The sequence below is a fragment of the Pristis pectinata genome, chromosome 4 (genome assembly GCF_009764475.1).
Source record: "Pristis pectinata isolate sPriPec2 chromosome 4, sPriPec2.1.pri, whole genome shotgun sequence".
NCBI classification, from domain to species: Eukaryota; Metazoa; Chordata; class Chondrichthyes; order Rhinopristiformes; family Pristidae; genus Pristis; species Pristis pectinata.
The window spans coordinates 60269647-60287002 of record NC_067408.1 but is presented as its reverse complement, the minus strand read 5'-3'; the positions used below and the strand labels follow the sequence as shown (position 1 = coordinate 60287002).

At 44.9% G+C, this 17356-nt stretch overlaps 1 protein-coding gene across 4 annotated transcripts in view; it reads left to right on the top strand.

The window, feature by feature from the left end:
* LOC127569989 (MAP7 domain-containing protein 2-like) overlaps positions 1 to 17356 on the top strand; it is a 96389-nt gene that overhangs the window by 53021 nt on the left and 26012 nt on the right. For all 4 annotated transcript variants that reach the window (XM_052015131.1, XM_052015130.1, XM_052015129.1 and 1 more), the window contains 6 exons: positions 2464 to 2585; positions 3878 to 4134; positions 7629 to 7767; positions 8777 to 8957; positions 14958 to 15062; positions 15167 to 15220. In XM_052015131.1, the coding sequence (XP_051871091.1) occupies positions 2464 to 2585; positions 3878 to 4134; positions 7629 to 7767; positions 8777 to 8957; positions 14958 to 15062; positions 15167 to 15220 (858 nt within the window). The remainder of the gene's footprint in view (positions 1 to 2463; positions 2586 to 3877; positions 4135 to 7628; positions 7768 to 8776; positions 8958 to 14957; positions 15063 to 15166; positions 15221 to 17356) is intronic.

The window sequence follows — 17356 nt, the reverse complement described above, 5'->3', positions numbered from 1 at the left end:
GGCATTCCCTCTAGTCGGCCCGTCAACATACTGCGTCAGGAATCCCTCCTGGACACATTTAACAAATTCTGTCCCATCTAAACCTTTGGCACTAAGCAGGTTCCAGTCTATATTTGGGAAGTTGAAGTCTCCCATTATAACAACCCTGTTATTTCTGCTTCTCTCCAAACACTGCCTGCCAATCTGCTCCTCTATATCTCTACTGCTACCGGGGGGCCTATAGAATACTCCTAGTAGAGTAACTGCTCCTTTCTTGTTCCTTAACTCCACCCATACGGACTCTAGAGATGATCCTTCTACAACATCCATCTTTTTCACAGCCGTAACAGTGTCCCTGACCAGTATCGCCACCCCTCCACCTCTTCTCCCCCCTTCCCTATCCCTCTTAAAACATCGAAAACCAGGAATATTCAATATCCACTCCTCTCCTGACGTCAGCCACGTCTCAGTAATAGCCACAATATCATAGTCCCCCATACTTATCCAAGCCCTCAGTTCATCCCCCTTATTCCTGACACTTCTTGCATTTAAGTAAACACACTTCAGTCCATCTACCTTACTACTTTTACAGCCTGTATTCTGCTTCTCCTTCCTCAAAGCCTCTCTACCTGTTTGATCTAACTTTTCCCCATTCCCTTCTTCCTCTGACCTACTTCTCCGGTTCCCTTCCCCCTCACAAACTAGTTTAAACCCTCCTGTACCACCTTAGCAAATCTCGCCGCAAGGATATTGGCCCCCTTCTGGTTCAGGTGTAACCCGTCCTCTCTGTACAGGTCCCACCTTCCCGAGAAGAGATCCCAATGATCCAGAAATCTAAAACCCTCCCTCCTGCACCAACTTCTCAGCCACACATTTATCTGCCACCTCCTTCTATTCCTACCTTCACTATCACGTGGCACTGGCAGCAATCCCGAGATTGCTACCCTTGAGGTCCTGTTCCTCAATTTTCTGCCTAGTTCCCTGAACTCACTCTTCAGGACCTCATCCCCCTTCCTACCTATGTCATTGGTGCCAATATGGACCACAACTTCTGGCCTTCATCAGCCAGGGTATTGAGTTCAAGAGCTGCCAGGTAATGTTGCAGCTCTACAGAACTCTGGTCAGACCACACTTGGAGTATTGTGTTCAGTTCTGGTCGCCTCATTATAGGAAGGAAATGGAAGCTTTAGAGGGGGTGCAGAGGAGATTTACCAGGATGTTGCCTGGATTGGACAGCATGTCTTATGAGGATAGGTTGAGTGAGCTAGGGCTTTTCTCTTTGAAGAGAAGGAGGATGAGAGGTGACTTGATAGAGGTCCACAAGATAATAAGAGGTGTAGATGGAGTGGACAGTCAGAGACTTTTTCCCAGGGTGACAATGGCTGACACAAGGGGACATAATTTTAAGGTGATTGGAGGAAGGTATAAGGGGGATGTCGGGTGTAAGTTTTTTACACAGAGAGTGGTGGGTGCGTGGAACGCACTGCCGGCAGAGGTTGTGTGGGCAGATACCTTAGGGACATTCAAGAGAATCTTAGATAGACACATGAATGATAGAAAAATAGGGGGCTATGTGGGAGGGAAGGGTTAGATAGATCTTAGTGCAGGTTAAAATGTCAGCACAATATTGTAAGCTGAAAGACCTGTACTGTGCTGTAGTGTTCTATGTTCTAATAGTGGGGTCAACATTTGCTACCCTCCAACCACAGAAACAATTCCAGAATGGAAGATTGAGTTAGGATACTTGTTCTGATAATTGCATCTTGTGTGGAAGTCAGTTTATTGGCAGCGGAGGTAAAGTTTGAAGATCCCCTCAGGATTCTGGAGTGTATTCAATGACATAACATACGTCTGCAGCTTAATTGCTGTTAGTACATTGATTCTTCCACAAAGCACTAATCAAATCCCCAGCTGGTCACTGGTCCTCTTGAGTCTAATCCTCCTGCATTAACACAACTGAATACATCAATGATGGCAAAACTGGAAACTGCTCTGTAGGAGATAATAATTCCAGGCAGATCCTGCGCCACATTCAAAGCTATTTATGAATACAGTCCACAAGGTTGGTTTTTCACAATGAGCCGATGCTGGAATCTACAGTATGTTTCAATGCTGCTTTTGAATTTGGAATTTTCATTAATGATTACTCTGTGCATGTGTTAAACTTTTTTTTGTAACAAAGAAGCAAAAAACTTTGGAAATAAAGCATTAAAAAACTGCAGATGCTGGAAATCTGAAATGTTAGGGATACTCAACAGCTCAGACAAAGTCTTTGGAGGGCCCATGTCAGTCATGGAGAAGCAGAGCTAATGTTTCGGGCCAATGACCATCAGATGCTTAATTCTTTCCACAGACTTAGCCTGAGCTGTAGAGTATCCCCAGCATTTCAGATTTCCAGGATCTGCAGATTTTTATACTTTTTCTAATGCTTGTTGTTTGAAGTCATTTAAGATTTTGAAGCAAAATAAAAATTGTTTCTTCTAGACTGAGAAAGCGAAGAAGGAAAAGAAGCACCCATCTGGTGTGGGATCCAGTGTGACATCCACGTTCAGAAGATCCCAGTCTCCAGCGAACATGTCCAAAAGGTCATCGTCACCTGCAGTGAAGTAAGTTGGATCAAAATCAAGGTGTTGTTCAGCTCGGTGGTAACCTTTACACACCTTGGTCAGAGGCGGAAGTGGTTCAAATCCCTCTCCAGCCAGTACCATGGAGAGGAGGCAAGCCTTCCATTCCCTACATCCTGGGCAGTGGTGACCCAACCTCATCCTGCTTACCCATGGCAATAGCGTTACCATGTAATTCCCAGCTGAACATAAAGTGCACTGCAGGTAGACAAATAAAGTGCAAAGGCCACGGCGAGGTAGACTGGGAGATCAAGAGTTCATCTTTATCATATAAGAGTCTGTTCAAGAGTCTGATGACAGTGGGATAGAAGCTGTCTTTGAGCCCAGTGGTACGTGTTCTCAAGCTTTTGTATCTCAATGGAGGGGAAGCTTGTTTTCGTGATGACTGGGCTGTGTTCACAACTCTCTGCAGTTTCTTGTGGTCTTGGGCAGAGCAGTTGCTGTACCAAGCCGTGATGTATTCAGATAGGATGCTTTCTATGGTGCATTGGTAAAAATTGGTGAGGCTGAAAGGGGACACGCTGAAGTTACTTAGCCTTCTGAGGAAGTAGAGGCGCTGGTGAGCTTTCTTGGCCGTAGTGTCTACATGGTTGGACCAGGACAAATTGTTGGTGATATTTACATCTGGGAACTTGAAGCTTTCAACCATCTCCACCTCAGCACCATTGATACAGACAGGGGCGTGTACTCCACCCTGCTTCCTGCAGCAAATGAGCAGCTGTTTTGTTTTGCTGACATTGAGGGAAAGGTTGTTGTATTGACACCATGCCACGAGGCTCTCTATGTCCTTGTACTCTGTCTCGTTGTTGTTTGAGATCTGGCCCACTGCGGTGATGTCTTCTGTAAACTTGTAGATGGAAGGATGTCAGATTGGAGATCACCAGCCCTTCGTTTGAAAGGCGGCTTCTCAGAGTCCTTCCACACTGTACTGAAGTGGAGACCCTGGGTTTGGTTGATTCACAAGTGAGAGTGTGATCACCTGACAGCCACAGCATAAATATATACAGATTAAAATTGCGGCAAAGAATTTTACAGCATTTTCCATCAATGTGACTGCTAAGGTACCATTGATATACAGTACTTACAGATTTCCAGTAATCCCAGTATTTTTTCTTTGTGATGTTTATAAATGCTGGTCTTGCCAGCTATACTGGGATCCTGTGAATGGGTAATGGACACTAGGTAGAGTAGTTTGTCCAGCAATTTGTTGCATATGTATTAAGTGTGTGCAAAGGTTTAATACTGCTGAAGAGTTTTTACTTTGCTTTCTGCAGGACGAGTTCAAAGGTTCGGACTCAGTCTCCCAGCTCTTCCAAAGAGTTCCCGCCATCTCCAACCTCCAGTGGGAAGTCCTCTCCCATGAGAAGGCGGCTGTCTTCCAACAGTATTGCAGAGAGTGGGAAGAAGAGCAGAGAGAAGGGGGAGGTAGCTCGGCAGAAATCAGAGGAGACGGAGCAAGCTGAGGGTGAGCCTCCAGCTGCGACAACTCCAGTCAAAGAGCACGAGAGGAAGAAGGCAGCTGTGGGTGAAGGCAAGTACAACTACCTGCATTTGTATGGCACCTTTAATGCAGTGAAACATCCCCAAGAGCCTTCAGACAAAAGGATCAGAAATAAGGACAGGCCTGACGAGGACGTAAGCTTTTGACTGTTAGAAAGAGATGGGAGTTTAGGAAGGAGATTATCAAAGCTGAGGGCATAGGCAGCTGAATGCATGGCCAATGGTGGTGATGCAAATAATGAAAAGGAAGGAGAAGCAGAGCTCTTGGGAAGTTGTAGGACTGGAGCAGGTAAAATTATTATTTCTTCATCATTTGTTCATGCTCTGGGCCAGCATTTATTGCCCATCCCCAAATGGCCTTGAAATGAGTGCCATGCTGGGCCATTCAGGGGCAGTTGATAAGAGTCAATCACATTGTTGTGGACAGTGGAGAGAGACAGAGAGTGGGTGAGTAGAAACTGGGTAAGGGAGGTAGATTTCTTCCTCTGAAGGACATCAGTGAACCAGATGGGGTTTTTGTGACAATCCAGTCGTTTCTGGTCATCATTACTCATGACTCAGGTGTCCCTTTTTAAAATGCTGTTGTGTTAACTAAACTTTAAATTCCACAGCTACTGCTGTGGGATTTGAACCCGGCTCTCTGGATCGTTACTCCAGGTGTCTGGTGCTGTAACCACTACCCCATCACCATGTTGTTCAGTGCTACTTTTCAAATTTGAAGGCACTTCAGATGGCCTTGCAGTATTTGTTCTGCTGGTTTGAAATAGTACGGACTTTAAAACACTAAAAGGTTAGCATCGTTTCTAGCTGAATTAGCAGAGCAGTCACTGTCCAGCAAGAACACAAGTTTGTATCTATGTGTGAATTTAAACCTACTAGAACACTTTCTGGTTTGGAGTTTAACATCAATAGAACACAACAAACGTACAGCGCAGGAAAAAGGCCTTTGTCCCACAGTGTCTGCATGAACAGAATGCCGAATTAAACTCCATCCCTTCTGCCTGCACATGATCCATATCCCTCCATTCCCTGCATATTCATGTGTCTATCTAACAGCCTCTTGAACACCACTATCGTATCTGCTTCCGCCACCACCCCTGGCAGCCTGTTTCAGGTGCCCACTACTCTCTGTGTGTATATATAAAAAAAACCCTGCCCCACACATCTTTAAACTTTCCCCCTCTCACCTTAGATGCATGTCCTTTAGTACTTGACATTTCTACCCTGGAAAAAAGATTCTAACTGTCTACCCGATCTATGCCCCTCCTAATTTTATAAACTTATATCAGGTCCCCCCTCAGCCTCTCATGCTGCTGTTTGTCCAACCTCTTCTTATACTTCATGCCCTCTAATCCAGGCAGCATCCTGATGAACCTCTTCTGTACCCTTTCCAAAGCCTCCACATCCTTCCTGTAATTGGGCGACCAGAACAAATTTCACGTACAGTATGTGGTGCCTTTAATGGAGCAAAAACATCCAGAGGCTCCTCACAGGAATGATATCAAACAAGTGCAACATGAGCAACATTAGGTGAGGGCAGATGACCAAAAACCTGTAGTAGCTTAAAGGAGATGAGGGAGCTGGGGAGGGAGTGCTGGACTCAGTAGCTGAAGGTATGGCCACCAGTGGCAGACTGATTACAGTCAGGATTGAGCAGAGGCCAGAATTAGAGAGCTGCACATTTCTCAGAGGGTTGTCATGCTGGAGAAGATTACAAAGAGCCAAATCACACAGGGATTTGAAAACAAGGATGAAAATGCTTAAATCCAGGCATTGCTTAAGTGGGAAGCAATGTAATTCTTTTTCCCAGGGTAGGGGAGTATAAAACTAAAGGCATAGATTTAAGGTGAGAGGGGAATGTTTATCACACAGAGGGTGGTAAGTATATGGAACGAACTGACAGAGGAAGTGGTAGAGGCGGGTACAATTACTACATTTAAAAAACATTTGGATAGGTGCATGGAAAGGTTTAGAGGGATATGGGCCAAACACGGACAAATGGGACTAGTTTCGGTAGGCACCATGGTCAGCATGGACCAGTTGGGCCGAATGGCCTGTTTCTGTGCTGTATGACTGGTAGGTCAGTAAACTTCCAAGGGTGATGGGAATCTGGTGCAACTTAGTGGATAGGTAGCAGAGGGCAGTATGAGGGAGGCTTTGTATTGGAAGAGTCAAGCTGAGAGGTACCAAAGCCACCACGTGAGTTATGTGGATTTAATTTCAAAGACTGGCATCAATAAAATTGACACTGAGTCCAGCCTCTTAAAGATGCAACTGATTTACTGAGGGCAGGGAACCTGCTGCCATTGCCCAGTCTACCTTACACATGATTCCGATCCCAAAGCCTTGTGGATGACTTTTCATCGACTCTTAATTGGCCTGATAAGGCACTCAGTTTTTCATATCATTTATATCTCATATATTTCTTGCAACATAGCAGGGGACTTTTGGCCCAACAAACCTTTGCTGGCTCTCAGAGCAATCACATCAGCCCACTCCTGCAATTATTTCCTTATAAACTTATTCTCTCTCACATTCCCATCAACTTCCCCCAGATTCTACCACTCACCTACACACCAGTGGCAATCCACAGCAGGCAATTAAACTACCAACCTGCATGTCTTTGGGATGTGGGAGGAAACCAGAGCACCCAGGGGAAACCCACTTGGTTACAGTGAGTATGTGCAAACTCCACACAGACAACACCTGAGGTCAGGATTGAACCTGGGTCAGTAAACCTGTCTGACGTACAGTGTGTTTATAGCATCTTGTACTTCAGTTTCAACCTGTACAACATTTTGTTCTTGTAATATCAGTGATATTTAGCTACATTTCTAAATCATCCTATCCAGATGCATCACAACTTGGTATGGCAACTGCTCTGCCCAAGACCACAAGAAACTGTTGAGAGCTGTGGACACAGCCCAGTCCATCATGAAAACCAGCCTTCCCTCCATGGAATCCATCTACACTTCTTGGTGCCTTGGTAAAACAGCCAACATAATCAAAGGCCCCACCCACCCCAGACATCCTCTCTTCTCCCCGCTACCATTGGGCAGAAGATACAAAAGCCTGAAAGCACGTACCACCAGGCTCAAGGACAGTTTCTGTCCCATTGTTTATAAGACTACAGAACAGTCCCCTAGTACAATAAGATGGACTCTTGACCTCACAATCTACCTCGTTATGGCCTTGCACCTTACTGTCCACCTGCACTGCACCTTCTCTGGAACTGTAACAGTTTTATTCTGCATTCTGTTATTGTTTTCCCTTGTATGACCTCAATGCACTGTTGTAATGAACTGATCTGTAGGGACAGCATGCAAAACAAAGTTTTTCACTCTACCTCAGTATATGTGACAATAGTAAATTAACATAACAATTTGAAGCAATCCACTGTGACCTGCCTATTTTATTTTCACCCAGTTTGGAGGCGACTTTGCACCCTTTCTGCTCTGGACTTTCTTTGTCCTGATCTACATGCAGTATTATGGCATGTTTGACTGACTTGTACTTCTCTTCCAGACACATCCAGCACTAAGACCATGGCAGGAACAACTAATCCTGAGGAAGCAGCCAAGCTTCTTGCAGAAAGACGAAGACTTGCACGTCTGCAGAAGGAGATAGAGGAGCAGGAGCGGCGAGAGCAGGAGGAAGCTGAAAGGTAGTGAGCGTGCTACTTTAATGCTAGCTGGCATTCAGGCATTGCAAGCTTATTCATCTATTGTCTTCTGTCTTTCTGAAGTCTACAAAAACATTGCATTGTACAGCACCTTTAACATATTAATATGTCCCAAGGTATTTCATGGAAGTATGATTAATCAAATGTGACACCAGAGCACATGAGGAGATATTGGGACTGATGATCAAAATCTTGGTCAGATATATCAGTTTAAAGGAGGAGAGAGTGACAGACAGAGTGAATTCCAGAGCTCAAAGACCAACAATGGTACAACAGTTAAATTCAGGGCAGGTCAAGAGGCCAGAATTGAGACCTGTGGGTCCCTCAAGTGCAGGGGTGTTGATTACAGAGCTGGGGAGGGGGCGAGACTTCGGAGGGGTTTGAAAACATTCACTGCTTCCACTCTGGTGCTTGCTCTGTACCATTTGCAAATCACCTGGCCGCCTTTGACTGTAAACTGGAAGGACAAGGCTGCAGGTGTAGTGAAGCACCACCACCTGCAAGTTTCTCACCAAGTCATTCCCTGTGCTGACAAAATAAGTCTCTGGTCCTTGATCGTCCTTGGTTCCAAGTCCTGGAACACTCTCCCTACCAGTACTGTGGTTTACCATCAACCTCACTTCAAGCAGCTGACCCATCACCACCTCAGGAATTGGGCAGTGAACACTCTTTGCAAGTAATATATGCATTCCAAGTATAAAGTTTAACAAATTACAGAGTTTGTGGAAGGGACCAAAAGAAGGGTCTTGCCATGTATAATTCAGCTCATCCAGTGGTGGAGAAACAGTTGATTGGAGTGGAGGAGACAAGGGGGGTGGTGGTGAGAAGGAACCCAAGTGTTGTGAGCAAATGGTGATTTTTGAATGATGTCCCCAGGGGGTATTTACTGTAGCCTACCCTAACCCACCCAGCTCAGGGGTGATGGATGAATGGGTTTTAATCCGTGCTAGGATATGGGCAAAAATCTAAATACATCTGGTGCTTGTTAAAGGAAACTGAAGGAAGAGTTGCAAAGAAAAGAGGCTGAAGAGAAGGCACGTCGTGAAGAAGAGGCACGCAAGCTCGAGGAAGAGCGAAGACGGCAGGAACTGGAATGCCAGAGAAGAGCAGAGGAGGAGAGAATCTTGAGGGAACAGCAGGAGAAAGAGCTCCTGGCCAGATTGGAACAGCAGGTTAGTGATTCGATGATGTTCCTTTCTTGCACTGGAAAAGTTCTTTGATTCTTGCTCTTGTTTCTGACACTGAATGGTAATGGACAGCATTTTAAATGAACTGACTAAAATCTCATGAAACCCCATTACAGTTATCACTGGAGCTCCTGTAAAGCTAAAAGCTTTAAAATGTACAGTGTGGCGTTTGTGTTACTGGAATAACAATGCAAGTTCAAAACCAATCAAACTTCAAAATGGAATTTAAGCAACACAAGGAAATGTAAAGCTGGTAATGGTAAAACTGACACTGAAAGGTGTTGGATTCCCATAACCAAATGAACCCAGCATTGCAATCACAAGCAGAGTATGGACGTGCTCAGTGTGGTGTATCCAAGGTTTGGTGGGTGGTGTGTCAAAGTCAGAAGTCGAAGTGTAGTTTATTGTCATGTGCACAAGTACATGTGTGAACAGGTGAAATGAAAAATTTACTTGTAGCAGCATCAGTTCTGTTTTTACCGTGGAGAAGGACATGAAGACTTCGGAACTAGGGAAAGTAAATGGGGAGGTCTTGGAGATATCCCGCATTACAGTAGAGGAGGTGCTGGATGTCTTAAAAGGTATGAAGGTAGACAAATCTCTAGGGCCTGACCGGGTTTATCCAAGAACACTGTGGGAGGCTAGAGAAGGAATTGTAGGAGCCCTGGCTGAGATATTTGCATCGTCGTTAGCCACGGGTGAAGTGCCGGTAGACTGGTGGTAGCAAATGTGGTGCCTTTATTTAAGAAGACCTGCAGACCAGCAAAGAAAAACCTGGGAATTATAGGCCAGTAAATACAACATCTGTGGTAGGTAGGTTACTGGAGAGGATTTGGAAGGTTAAGGTATATTACATACATCTGGAAGGACAGGGGTTGATTAGGGGTAGTCAGCATGACTTTGTGCATGGGAGATCATGTCTTAAGAACTTAACTGAGTTTTTTGATGAGGTGATGAGGGCAGGGGGGTAGACATGGTTTATATGGGCTTCAGTAAGGCCTTTGATAAGGTTCCACATGGTAGGCTGCTATGGAAGGTTAGATCGCATGGAATCTGGAAGAGCTGGCTAATTGGATACACAATTGGCTTTATGGTAGAAAGCAGAGGGTGATGGTGGAAAGTTGTTTCTCAGACCGGGGACCTGTGACTAGTGGTGTGCCTCAGGGGTTGGGTCCTGGGCCCATTGTTGTTTGTCATCTGTATCAACAATTTGGATAAGAATTTACAAGGCATGGTTAGTAAGTTTGCAGATGACACTGAAGTAGGTGGTATAGTGGAGAAGGTCATCAAAAATTACAGGGGGGATCTTGATCAGTGAGTAAGTGGTCCAAGGAATGGCAAATGGAGTTTAATTCAGAGAAGTTGCATTTTACGAAGTCAAATTCAGGTAGGATTTTCACAGTGAATGGCAGGGCCCTGAGGAGTGTTGTAGAAAAGAGGAACCTTGGTACATGGTTCACTGAAAGTAGACAGGGTGGTGAAGAAGGCTTTTGGCACGCTTGCCTTTATCAATCAGGGCATCGAGTTTAAAAGTTGGGATGTTATAGTGTGCGGTTGTACAGGACACTGGCGAGGCCGCACTTGGAGTACTGTGTTCGGTTTTGGTCGCCCTGCTATAGGAAAGATATTTTTAAACTAGAAAGAGTGTAGAAAAGATTTACAAGGATGCTGCCAGGACTTGAGGGACTGAGTTATAGGGAGAGGCTGGACAGGCTAGGAATTTATTCTTTAGAGCATAGGAGAATGAGAGGTGATCTTATAGAGGTGTATAAAATCATGAGGGGCATAGATAGGGTGAATTCACTCAGTCTTTTCTGCAGAGTTGGAATATCAAGAACTAGAGGACATAGATTTAAGGTGAGGGGAAAGATTCAAGATGAACATGAGGGGCAACTTTTTTACAAAAAGGGTGGTATCCATGTGGAATAAGCTTCCAGAGGAAGTGTTTGAGGCAGGTACAATAATAACTTTTAAAAGACATTGGACAGGTACATAGATTGGAAAGATTTAGAAAGTTATAGGCCAAGTAATGGCAAATGGTATTAGCTTGGATAGGGCACCTTGGTCAGCATGAACCAGTTGGGCCGAAGGACCTGTTTCCATGTTGTATGACTCTATGACTCATCACAGGCACATATAATCAGATAAGCAGCATTCACAAGAAAAAGCATAAATATAAATTATAGACTATTTTTACAAGAAAGAACACAATTAGAACAAAAAACAAAGTCCATTTTAGTGCAAGTGGCCATAGTGTTGCTAAACTGTAGTGATTAGGGTTGTGCTGGTTGATTCAAGAACCAAATGGTTGAAGAGAAGTAGCTGTTCTTGAACCTGGCGGTGTGGGACTTCAGGCTTCTGTACCTCCTGCCCAATAGTAGCTGCAAAAAGATGGCATGGCCTGGATGGTGGGGATCTTTGATGACAGATGTTGCCGCCTTGCGGCAGCGTCTCATGTAGATAATACTGATGGTGGGGAGGGATGTGCCCGTGATGTATTGAGCTGAGTCCACAACTCTCTGCAGCTTCTTGCGTTCCTACATATTTGAATTGCTGTACCAGACCATGATGCGGGACTTTGATGACAGATGTTGCCGCCTTGCGGCAGCGTCTCATGTAGATAATACTGATGGTGGGGAGGGATGTGCCCGTGATGTATTGAGCTGAGTCCACAACTCTCTGCAGCTTCTTGTGTTCCTACATATTTGAATTGCTGTACCAGACCATGATGCAACCAGTCAGGATACTTTCAACAGTACGTCTGTAGTAGTTTGTTAGAGTGTTCGATGGGGTGCCAAACTTTCTTCATCTCCTCACTTCTTCATGCTCGGGTAAGCTACTGTACCCATCAGATCTCAATCATCATGGCAGAGCAATGGTTGTCTCCAGTGTTTGAACCCCCAGAATCTCTGGCTGCCGACTTCAGTTGGACCATCAACAGTTGGATCCCTGCCTTGTTGTGGAGATCACCACTAGGATTGCACAGCAGGCATTCTGTTGCCTGGGGCAATCTGCAGTCCACAGAGACCTGTCCATAAAGGGATTCTGACCTTGCCATCACCTGCTGTGTGCTGCACGTTCCTGTTGTCCTTCAGACAAAGCACTCGTCTATTGTGTCACTGCCTGGGTGTCCCTGCAGAGGGAGCACACAGTGTTCACTGGTTCTCCTGGAGCCTTCCGGGACCAGTGGTACCACAGGGGCTGGAGTGCATCCTGGACAAGGATGGTCTGTTTTAATTTGAGAACTATGTAAATATTCTGATGAAAGTTATGTAAATAAACTTCTACTTAAAAAAAAATGTGTGTGGGGGGAGTGGGGGTGGGGGCAGGAGGACATCAAACCAGCAGGCTATGTTGAGAGGTCCCTTTGGACTTGCTGAGAGGCCGTGCTTAATCACACTTTGATTCGCCTTCAGCACGACTCAGAAAAGGAGGCTGTCAGCACCACGTGACTGGTAGATACCATCTCCCAGAAGAGGCAAACAACTTCCTACTTACTCTTCCCCTTTTCCCTCTACCTGTTCCCTCCTTACCTATCCCATTCCCTCCCTTCCTACCTCCCTCTCCCCTTCATCTTCCCTCCACTTCTTCCCTTCCCCTCCTATCTCTTTCCCTCTATCTTTTCCCCATCCCTCCACCCCTACTCTTCCCTTCCCTTCCCCTTCTACCTATCCCCTGCCCTTCTCCCCATCTCTTCCCTCCCCTCCTATCTCTTCCCATCCCCTTCCCCGCCTATTTACTCTTCCTTTTCCCCAGTCCTGTACTTCACATTAGCAGCTGCAAGTGCACACTGGGACTTGCTATTCTGCAGAATTGTCAGCATCTGCAAGGCATGAGCTGGATGTGAGGAACTACTCCCCATTTGCTTGGCCTACTGCACTATCTGCGACTAAGCAGGGATCCATCCTAAACATTCACTCAGAACACCACTAACACACTGGGGCTTCACTATTTACTTTCAGCCAGAGCCATGTCAACAATTTGTTGAAGATTATTCAAGAGGACCTGAAAAAGCTGAACCTCTATCATTAGGAAGGCAAACTCAAGAGAAACCATCTGGATATACAAGCAACTGCAAGTTAGCCAATCACATACCATCATGAAAATCTAAGAAATACTGCAGATGCTGGAAATCAGAAACAAAATCAAAGAATGCTGGAAACACTCAGCAGGTCAGGCAGCATCTGTGGGGAGAAAAACAGAGTTAATGTTTCAGGTTGAAGAGCTTATTTCTCCACAGACACTGCCTGACCTGCTGAGTGTCTCCAGCATTCTCTGATTTTTTTTTACACACATCGTCATGAGTTGATCACACTTGCTTCCCCTATTGTTGGGTAAAGTTCCTGCATGATCCACCCCTTCCCCCCCAGGCAACATCATTTTAAATAACTCCACTGGATTACTTATCTTAAACAAAGCTCCTCAGGCCAAGAAGGAGACTCTTCAAGAGCAGTGAGAGAGGACAATCAAGTGCTGCCCTGCCAATGAGTGAATGGAAATCAAGAGAAACAAAAGATCCTATCGCATCACCTCACACCTTATCTTCCATATGTGCTCATCACCTCGGCATCCATGTGAGCATTATTATTAAACTAAACTGAGATTTGGGGGGACGGAGGGAAGAAAGGTTTCGGACAAAATCTGTTTCCCTGTAACCTCCCTGCAGTAATCGGACACTACCATCTCTTAAGAACAGGCTGCCGGTTTCACCAAGGGAGGCCATTGGAAACTGACAAGCAATTGCTTCTATTGACAGTTGTGCAATGATACTCTATTAAACTTAAGTATGTAACATACAGCCTTTAGTACTTTTAGCTTACAGTCACAAAATAAACATAACTATTAAAAATACCTTTATTTTTGAAAATCCTATGGGAAAACAACTTTGTTGTTGTGAGTCTGAAACTCTTTAGCCCCTAACCCCATTTTTTTCCCATTGACACAATTGTTTTTATAATGCGATTTTCTATAACGTGAGGTTTCTTAGGAACGCAACTGTTATGTTATAGCAGAACAACCTTTATTCATCATTACTAATGACTACTTGCTGTTTCAACTACCAAAGTTAGTTTAAATTCCGCAGCTGCCATGGTGAGATTTGAACCCTGGCCTCCGGATTGTTAGTCCAGCCCTTTGGGTTACTGGTCTGCTAATTTAACCACTGCCATATCCCTAGATAGGGGAGAAATGTCGACTGTCTATTTCCCTCCATAGATGCTGCCTGACCCACTGAGTTCCTCCAGCGTCTTGTGTGTTGCTCCAGATTCCAGCATCTGCAGTCTCTGGTGTTTCCATTCAATCTGAGAGACACAAGAGACTGCGGATGTTGGAGTCCTGATGCAGGGTTTCGACCCGAAACATCTCCATTCGGCCCGCTGAGCCTGTTTCACCAGCACTTATGGCTGATGTATTTCTCAGTTCCATTTTCCCACTTTTCTACAAGAGTCTTGGGAACTCTTGTTGTTTTGCAGCTTCTATAGAGCCTTTCTATGGAAAAGTATTTTTGATTTCACTCCTTAAAAGCCCAGCTCTCAAATCCTTATTATCATTTTAAATAACTCCATTGGATTACTTCTAATCTTTCTTAATAACAAGCCAATTTAGCCTCCAAATTTAGCTCTGTAGCCCTGGAGATCGTTCTAACTCTGCATCATCTCGTCTCTTTGCCGTGGTAATATTTATGCAACATGATGAGATATTTGAGATGTGGTGAAATATTGTTGAGTACGAACAAAGTACAGGATCAGGAAGGTAGATCTCAAGGCTGGTTACTGGCTCATACTTAGACAGGTATTCAGTGCTCGGATTAAAAGTATTCCATGATATGTGGAGGTGTTGGATGGACTTCCAGTGGCAATTAGAATTGGAATTTCTTCTTCAGATATTTTCTTCGTGAAATTTGCTTTGTTTATTAGGCCAGGATGTAGATAGCTATAATTTAAGAGGCTTTTTTTATAGATATCTCCTGTATTTCTCTGTCTTCAGAGGGAAGAAGCTGAAACCAAGGCTCGAGAAGCAGCTGAACGGCAGCGACAAATCCGGCAGCAGGCCATTCAGCAGATTGAACAGGAGAGGCTGGAGAGGAAGAAGGTTAGTGGGAAGGGATGATGAAACGTGCTCCTGATACAGGACGGTTTCCATTTAAAGAGGAGAACAAAGAAATGTCTTTTATTGACAATGTTCTTTTCTTGTAGAGAATAGAAGAGATTATGAAAAGAACCAGACGAAGTGATGTTGGAGAGACCAAGGTAATAAATAACAAAAAACTCCCATCCATTCTTCTGAGCAACGGCTTTTCCCATCACTGAACATTTTACCATTCTGGAGAATGCTCTTATTACTGCAGCTGATTATTCCCCCTGTGAGTCAAAGCAAGGAAGGTCAATGGGTTGTTTGTTCAGCTTATAACAATACAGAAGGCCATTCATCTCATTGAGTTCATGCTGGCTCCTCGGGGAACAATCCATTAGTTCCATTCCCCATCTCCATATTTCCATGTGCCCCTGCAACAACTTCTCTCTTACTCATGTCCGTCAACTCCCCTTGATTTCTTTTTGCCATTGACCTACAGTAAGGGGCAATTTACAGCAGCCAGTTAACCCACCTGCATGTCTTTGGGATGTGGGTGGAAACCAAAGCACCTGGGGGAGACCCACACAGTCACAGGGAGAACGTGCAAACTCCACACAGACAGCAGCCAAGGTCAGGACTGAACCTGTGTCTCCAGTGCTGCAATGCAATGGCTCTACTGGCTATGTCACTGTGCTGTGAAAGGGAATAGGTTACAGGGAAATAAGTGGAGGAATGGGACTGATGGAATTGCTTTGAGAGTTAGTATAGATTTGATGGGCTGAGTGGCCTCTACCATAAGGAACACCCTGACAGCACCCAAGTTCAGGATCGAACTCTGGTTGCTGAGTTGTGAGGCAGTAGCACTTGCTTGGTCTGGCTTCCATCTGATATCCACACACGCTTTGAATCCAAATATCAAAACCCAAGAAGTTTTGCTGGGCAGTGTAGGAAGTGTAGTTCATTTTGCTTTTTCTTGTATATCTATTAAATACCAGACAATGGAACTTCCATGAAGCCCACTTGGTGGTATCACGTATCAGAACATATGCTCCATGATTTTTTGATTCTTCCCCCCCCCCCCCCCCCCACCGTGTAAGCTCTCACAGGCCAGTCAGAAATCTGCATGCACAAGCATTGGGCCAGTCAGTACTCAGTCTCTGATGTTGCTGTGTGCGGACACGTACAGCCACAGGCTCTCAACTCACAGCCAGTTGATTGGCAATAACCATCTCTGGGCATGTCCTATTAAAATTCTCTGTGATTCTGAGCATAGCTGGCAAGGTCTCATTTATCGCCCATCCCTATTGTCTTGAGTCAAACAATGTTAAGCCAGTTCAGAAAGTAGTCACCCTATTGTTGTAGGACTGGAGTGACAATGGCAGGGCCCTAGAGAGTGTTGTAGAACAGAGGGACCCAGGGGTACAGGTACATAGTTCCCTGAAAGTGGCGACACAGGTAGACAGGGTGGTGAAGAAGGTGTGTGGCACACTTGCCTTCATCGGTCAGGGCATTGAGTATGGGAAGTGGGATGCCATGTTGCAATTGTACAAGTCATTGCTGAGACCAAACTTGGAGTATTGTGTACAGTTCTGATCGTCCAACTATAGGAAGAATGTCATTAAGCTGGTAAAGGTGAAGAAAAGATCTAAGGGGATTTTACTGGGACTGGAGGGCTTGAGGTATAAGGAGAGGCTGGATAGACTGGGACTTTTTCACTGGAGCGTAGGAGGCTGAGTGGTGACCTTAAAGAGGTATATAAAATCATAAGGGGTGTAGATAGTCTTTTTCTCTTGCAGTCTTTTTCTCAGGGTAGGGAGTCTAAAACTGGAGGGCATACACTTGTGAGGGGGAAAGATTTAAAGGGGACATGAGGGGAAACTTTTTCACACAGAGGGTGGTGGGTATATGGGACGAACTGCCAGAGGAAGCTGCATAGGTGGGTGCATTTACAATATTTAAAGGACATTTGGACAGGTACACAGATAGGAAAGGTTGAGAGGGATATGGGTCAAACGTGGGCAAATGAAACTAGTTTGAATAGACACCTTGGTCAGCATGGTTGAGTTGAGCCGAAGAGCCTGTTTCCCTGCTATGTAACTCTATGACACGTGGACTGGTTTGGGTCAGGATAGAATCCATGAGCAGTTCAAGTTGAAGGCACACAACTACTTTTGGAGAGAAACTATGGACAGGCAATAAATACAACCCTTTCCAACCATATCCACATACAGGGTGAACTAATAACAAAATCCACCTTGCCTTGCATTCTCCACTTTCTGGAAATATACAGTTTGGAAGCATGTATAGGATTT